The following is a 6,920-nucleotide window of genomic DNA, read 5'->3' on the forward strand; positions in this document are numbered from 1 at the left end:
TATCAGATGCTTTTCCCAACTCTGAATTAAGGAGCTTGAGATCCCATTTGGATGCATATAATTGGTCAAACACCACTCTGATGTCACTCATAATATTTCCAGCCAAATTGGAGGACATCTGAACCAGTCTTGAAACTGCATGTTCTTGTGTAAAGTAACAGGATATGGTGACAGGATTATCGTAAAACTCAACAATACCTTTGGAACCACCATCCCCTATCTTCTTGTTGTCTTCTTTGTGATGTTTGAAATCTTAGAAACATCCGTGGTTTGTGAACGTTCACGAGTTATCCAGCAGTTGTATATAATTCAAAGGTAGACGTACCTTGAGTATATATATATTTCACAGTTTCTAGGTCAAAAAAACCGTAGAAAGAGAGATCCTTTCGAGAATCTTCTGTAGAGTACTAGCTCATTACTTACACGGGCTTTAGATTGGTCATGGGACCCACACGATTATGGCTTCGTGAGTTAACGAGTTTGTGAACAAATTAATTCCCAAAACAGGTCATATAGACAACATCAATAATGTTCTTACTTCTTAGCTCGATAAATGGGGATTTAGAACACAATAGTTTGTTGATATTCACAACCACAAGAACTAGTGTCTTCAAGAATCTCATGTGCCATGAACATTGTGAACATATGCAATAAGACTATTGCCTCAGAATCCTCAGAATACAACCGAGTCTAGTCAGGCAAAGCACAACATTATAATTTACTTGGGGAGCTGGAGGTGCACCATTTGAAAGGCAAAAGATATTTTGACATGTATGAAATTTGGTACATACAAGTAAACTGGTACCCTCATTAGCTATTGAAATCAGGTGTACCGTGAATCGAACAAAACCCTACAAAATGCATAAGTAGGCTTTAAGCAGGTCAAGACTCGAGAGCGAAAAGCCTTAGTTCTTATTATCATTGGCGCGACAAACTAACACAAACTAGAAACGAAAATGGGGAAGAAGAGGAAAAACCAAGCAGAAACACTACATCAAGAAGAAGAAGATGAAAAAGTAGAGTTACCTGCTAATGGAGAAGAAGCAAAGAAGGAAGAGAAAAAGAAGAAGAAGAAGGATAAGAAGAAAAACGAAAAAGAAAGACCAACTGTTACGATTGCTTTACCTGGTTCCATCATTGATAATACACAGTCTTTTGAACTTGCTACTAGGGTTTGTATTCATCTTATTCATTAATCTCTTCTTTTTTTGTTCCTTTATTAGGGATTTTAATTAATAAATTTTGTTTGTTTCTCAGTTAGCTGGTCAAATAGCTCGTGCAGCTACAATTTTCAGAGTTGATGAGGTTAGTGCTGTATTCTAATTAGGTTTTCGTTTTGTTTCGCAATGCTATTTTTTTTTTGTAGTTCTTAATTCAAATTTTTTTCAGAAAAATAACCAAAGATTACTTTAAGATTGTACTGTATGTGGTTAGGGATTTGTCTTCAAGGGAAAATGAATAGAGTTGATCATAGGGTAGTTTGAGGGTTTAAGAAAATAGGAATTATGGGTTTATTGAGAAACTCAGAGACAGATTCTGGATGATTTGGGAGTAAGAGTTAAGTGAATTTTGCTTACGAGAGGGATTTTGTTTTGTGTAAACAGGTGGTGATATTTGACAATTATAGTGGTTCAGATTATGATTTAAGATTAGCAATGAAAGAAGATGCCGATGGTAATGAGAGCGGTACACAGTTTCTTATAAGAATACTGAAGTATTTAGAGACACCTCAGTATCTGAGACGTGCGCTTTTTCAGATGCATAGGAGCTTAAGATTTGTGGTATGTTTCCATCCTTCAAAAATTTGCTGCAATGTATGTATTAGACATGTATAAATTTGCGTAATTGCTTATGGATGTGAATTTACAAAATCTGCTTGCATTTTTGCGCAGGGTTTGTTACCACCCCTTGATGCTCCTCATCATTTGCGTAAGCATGAATGGGGTCCATATCGGGAAGGTTAGTTTTGTATGTTTTTATTTTCATTGTGAAAACTGACAACATTCTCACCTATGGAATTAATAGTTGACCTTGTAATGCCTCTGCAGGTGTTACCCAGAAAGAAAGAGGTCCGAATAACACCGGTACACAAGTTGATGTTGGTTTAACAAAGGTATGGTTCTCAATTGCCTCTTGAAATAGTTTTAGCTAAGAGTTATTGTCATTTTTATTGACTTTATATGCCAGTGTTGCTATTTGATGCATCTTGTTTTTCCCGAGGATGACATTTTCTCTTTTAGCATGAAAGCCAAAAGAAAAAATTGCAGAATGTGGACATATATACACATAAGATCTCCTTGTTATTGATATTTTCAAACTTTCTTAATTGAGATTTCTTCTCGGTGTTCTTAATCAACTGCATCAGTTATTAGCAAGAAACCACATAAGATACTTTTTGACGAAGTATGATTGGTTTCCAGCTGATTGTTGATTTGCCAAATTGTGCAGAATGTTGTCGTTGACCAGAATCTTGAGCCTGGAATTCGTGTAACCGTAGCAATGGGAACTGATCGCTGCCTGGAAACAGGTAAATTCTTGATGTTTCTTTTTGATGGATGGTGCCTAGTTAGAGTTGCTTTTCAATTAAGTTGTAGACGAGTGTGATTAGTCAGCATGGGACAATTCTGATGTATCCGGCAGTACTTAGTTCTTCTCATTCGTTTTTCATATTGCAAATTTAGTCCATACTTGATATGTTTGTTAGCATCACTTGCTTCAGCTTAATCTGTTAATTTGAACTTGGAATATGAATGTGACTTGCTAATTGTATATTGTGATTTATCTTTTTGGATCCAAAGTTTCTGTAAGTTGTTTTAGGCCACTCTATATAAAGTCACTTTTGTGTAAAACCTCTTCTTTCTATCTGCCTAGATTCTTTGCGCAAAGTTGTGCCACCTTCCACTCCCAGAGAAGAAGGATCATATTGGGGGTATAAAGTCCGATACGCACCAAATATCAGTTCTGCTTTTAAAGATTGCCCTTTTGAGGTACCTGTTCTTCTGTTTGTCTAGTTGTTAAGCCACAGCTGTTCATAAATTAACCCTCAATTACTTCCCCAGGGTGGATATGATCATAAGCTTGGAACTTCTGAGCACGGTGTTGTTCTTAGCTCATCAGAGCTGACCATACCTACATTCAGGTACTGTTTGTGTATCTGCTGTGTTCATTAAAATTTAACTGAGGTGCTGGGTAAACTAACAATGGTCGTACTTCTTTTACTGTTTTTGCATATTATTTCGCCTGAAAAGAGAAAATCTTGATCTGATTATATTCTATGCTGACTGAGTGCAATTTGGTTCCACAGACACTTATTAATTGCTTTCGGTGGTCTTGCTGGTTTAGAAGAGTGCATTGAAGAAGACGTTAACTTAAAGGTACTTAACCTTGCCATAAGACAATGGCTTTCTTATCCTTGTAACTCTTTCACTGTACTAGACCATTTTAGTTTCCCTGCCATATGTATGACGATGAAACTGGTTGGCGCACGGTAGAAGTGGGTTTACAGAATCAATTATCTTACGACACTTGCCTCTTGCTCCGAAGGATGTTAAACCAATTGAAAATCCCACATGCTCAACATATAGATATGTTAAGAGGCTCTTGTGCCATCAGTTGAATAGATTATCATTTCGTCAATGTACTGAATACTGATAAATGGTAATCCTACTGCATTCAAAGGGGAAAGATGCCCGAGAGATTTTCGATAAGTACTTGAATATATGTCCTCATCAAGGTAGCAGAACAATTCGAACAGAGGTACCAATCTGATTAATTCCTACTTCTGTGTAAATTCTACATCTCTGCTTTCTTTTATACACATATCTTAGACTTGCAATCTGCTCCGATCCAGGAAGCAATCTTCATCTCACTGCAATATTTTCAAGAACCGATTAATCGGGCAGTTGCAGGGAACTAAGAAGTGGAATGAAATCACCAATCGACAAATTAAGAAATCCACCTAAGCTGGAGTACATTTGGGAGTGGGAGATCAAAATTTTAACTTATCATCAAGGTTCCAAATCCAGAAGAAGTCCAAACCAGATGATCATGTCTTTTCTGTTTTTATCTAGAAAAGCAGTTGGTTTCACAGCAGTTTTTATTTTGTACTGTTCTGCAACAGTCTAATATATCTTTATTATTACTTTATTTATTTCCTCACATGAGTATTAAATAGAGTTGCCTTCTGAGAGATAGCTGATAAGATTCTTGGGGTTGTAATGCTACCCATGAACTGCCAGGAAAATTTGTAACTGCAACCTCAGATCAAAACTCTATTTGCACAATTTACGAGAAGCTAAGCTAGTTTGCAGCTCCTATCTTAACACTCATAATGATTGGAGAAGTCAGGACCTGAGCAACCAACTTCCACCTGAATCATATTATTGGTAAGGATTGCACAACTGTCTGGCAATTGACAATCAATTGATTTCCCTGTGTCTATGTTGATTATAGTTATAATGTCCAAAATAACGCGGTGACCTTTAAAATTATCCGGGTAATTTAAAATGTATTCACTCCGTCTCTAAAAGATAGGTAGGTTTGCGTGTAAATTACGGAGGGAGTAGTTATCAACGGTAACTACACTCTTAGATGCCAACCATGTATGTGGTAGAACTAGTGTAGAAGTCTATCTAAGAGATCAACAACTGTGGGTTCTGTGACTCTCACTCATCATCACTGATCCTCATGGCAGTCTCTTCAGCATCTCTCTCCTCTCCGGCGCTCAATCTTGCTTCTCCGACTCTCTCTTCTCGCCCTCGCATTTCGCTCCCGTCGTCTCTTTTCTCATTCTCTCACTCTTCTTCTCTGTCATCTTCTCTTTCCATTTCTCCATCTTTCGGTATATCTCCAGTATATTTAAAAACCCAATCCATTGCTTCTTCTTTCACTGTAAATGCCAGTGCAGAAAAGAAGAATGTCTTAATTGTTAATACAAATGGTGGAGGACATTCAATTATCGGGTTTTATTTTGCTAAGGAGCTCTTGAGTTCTGGTCATGATGTTACAGTTTTGACTGTTGGTGATGAGGGTTCTGATAAAATGAAGAAACCTCCATTCAACAGATTTTCTGTAAGTTTCTCTTATTTCTTCCCCATCCCTTTGTTTTCATTTTCACATCTAAGTTTTATATTTTGATTCTGAACTAATGAAATCCAGGAAATTGTGAGTGCTGGTGGTAAAACCGTGTGGGGGAATCCGGCAGATGTTGGGAAAATAGTTGCGGGGGATGCATTTGATGTGGTCTTGGACAACAATGGCAAGGATTTGGATACAGTCAGGTTTGTTCATTGGCTTTCAATGTTGGATTAGGGATAAATTGATTCTTTGACGATGATTCTGTCATATTGTGAGAGTGCTGATGAATTCAACAGCAACAGATCATGAAATTGTCCCGAATTCTTTTCTAATAGTGCGGAATACCTTTTTCTGTCGTGTGCATAAATGCACATAAATATTGCGTTCTATTCCTACAATCTTGTAGCTGTAACCATATTTGTCAACCTTCGTTCACAGGCCTGTGGTAGATTGGGCTAAGAGTGCCGGAGTGAAACAATTTTTATTCATCAGCAGCGCAGGAATTTACAAGGCAACTGTTGAACCACCACATGTTGAAGGGGTATGATATGTAGAATGTAACTAGTACTTTGGTTTTTCTCGCATCGCTTGAACTTGGATTCATAAGTAGCCTCAGTTTACCTCTGATTCTAATTTTGCAGGATGCTGTTAAAGCGGACGCTGGTCATGTTGCAGTGGAGAAATACATTGGTGAAACTTTTAGTAGCTGGGCTTCATTTCGTCCACAATACATGATTGGATCTGGAAACAACAAAGATTGCGAGGAGTGGTTCTTTGATCGTAAGTAAATATTTCAGGCACGGAGTAAAACTTTAATCAATATGTAAATGGTACTTGGCATTAAGGGGTTTTATTCTTCGCAGGTATTGTTCGAAATAGACCAGTTCCAATCCCTGGCTCCGGTATGCAACTTACCAACATATCCCATGCTAGAGATTTATCATCTATGCTAACTGCGGCTGTCGAGAATCCTGCTGCTGCAAGTGGAAACATATTCAACTGTGTTAGTGATCGCGCTGTGACATTAGATGGAATGGCCAAACTCTGTGCTCAAGCTGCAGATCTGCCCGTCGAGATTGTTCATTACGATCCTAAAGCTGTTGGAGTTGATGCAAAGAAAGCATTCCCTTTCAGAAACATGGTATTCCCCATTTTCTCTGCTTCATGCTAAAACCACTATCCGATTTTCCTTCTGCGATTGGTAACAACTAAATTGCTTTCTGCAATTGTTGTTTCTTTTTCTACAGCATTTTTACGCAGAACCAAGAGCTGCTAAGGAACTACTAGGTTGGAGCAGCAGTACAAAGCTTCCTGAAGACCTGAAAGAACGGTTTGAGGAATATGTGAAGATAGGGAGAGATAAGAAAGAAATGAAATTCGAGCTAGATGATAAGATACTAGATGCCCTTAAAGTTGCAGTTGCGGTTTAATCAAAGTTCCCATGTGTTGTACCTTGCAGAAAAATCAAAATGTTTTCCCCTATCATATTTACATTAACACATTATGAGTGTTCAAAGTAGTGCATACTCATTTTAAGCTATGGCTATTCTATAAAGGGAACAGGGTTAGCGAATCTGGAATTTTTTGCTTCCCACTTTACCCATGTCTCTCTAAATTAATCAAAATCAATCTACCTTTAGGCATTACTACCTTGAAGCACACTAACAAACAAACTGCCATCAAAAACAGCTGTAGTGCTATTGCAGCTGGCCAACTACAAATGTTCAATTACAGAAGCTCTTGGTTACCTCCATAGTGTGCAGTTGGCTATAGATATCCAGTCGCGAGCCAGAGATGTATCATTGAAGGGGATGCTGAATCTGTTGTTGTGGCTAACTGGCTGG

At 37.9% G+C, this 6,920-nt stretch overlaps 2 protein-coding genes across 2 annotated transcripts; both read left to right on the forward strand.

The window, feature by feature from the left end:
• The first annotated feature begins 788 nt into the window (after positions 1 to 788).
• LOC113357382 (putative methyltransferase C9orf114 homolog) lies at positions 789 to 4,283 on the forward strand. The gene is made up of 11 exons (XM_026600759.1): positions 789 to 1,172; positions 1,258 to 1,305; positions 1,605 to 1,781; positions 1,893 to 1,959; positions 2,049 to 2,113; positions 2,449 to 2,527; positions 2,872 to 2,987; positions 3,060 to 3,139; positions 3,305 to 3,374; positions 3,679 to 3,756; positions 3,851 to 4,283. The coding sequence occupies exons 1-11, from the start codon at positions 957 to 959 to the stop codon at positions 3,914 to 3,916; spliced, it is 1,062 nt and encodes a 353-aa protein (XP_026456544.1). The 5' UTR covers positions 789 to 956; the 3' UTR covers positions 3,917 to 4,283.
• Positions 4,284 to 4,618: 335 nt separating this feature from the next.
• LOC113357381 (chloroplast stem-loop binding protein of 41 kDa a, chloroplastic-like) lies at positions 4,619 to 6,679 on the forward strand. The gene is made up of 6 exons (XM_026600758.1): positions 4,619 to 5,070; positions 5,158 to 5,279; positions 5,515 to 5,617; positions 5,718 to 5,856; positions 5,940 to 6,217; positions 6,324 to 6,679. The coding sequence occupies exons 1-6, from the start codon at positions 4,687 to 4,689 to the stop codon at positions 6,504 to 6,506; spliced, it is 1,209 nt and encodes a 402-aa protein (XP_026456543.1). The 5' UTR covers positions 4,619 to 4,686; the 3' UTR covers positions 6,507 to 6,679.
• The last annotated feature ends 241 nt before the right edge of the window (positions 6,680 to 6,920 follow it).

Source organism: Papaver somniferum, chromosome 3 (genome assembly GCF_003573695.1).
Source record: "Papaver somniferum cultivar HN1 chromosome 3, ASM357369v1, whole genome shotgun sequence".
Taxonomy (NCBI): Eukaryota; Viridiplantae; Streptophyta; class Magnoliopsida; order Ranunculales; family Papaveraceae; genus Papaver; species Papaver somniferum.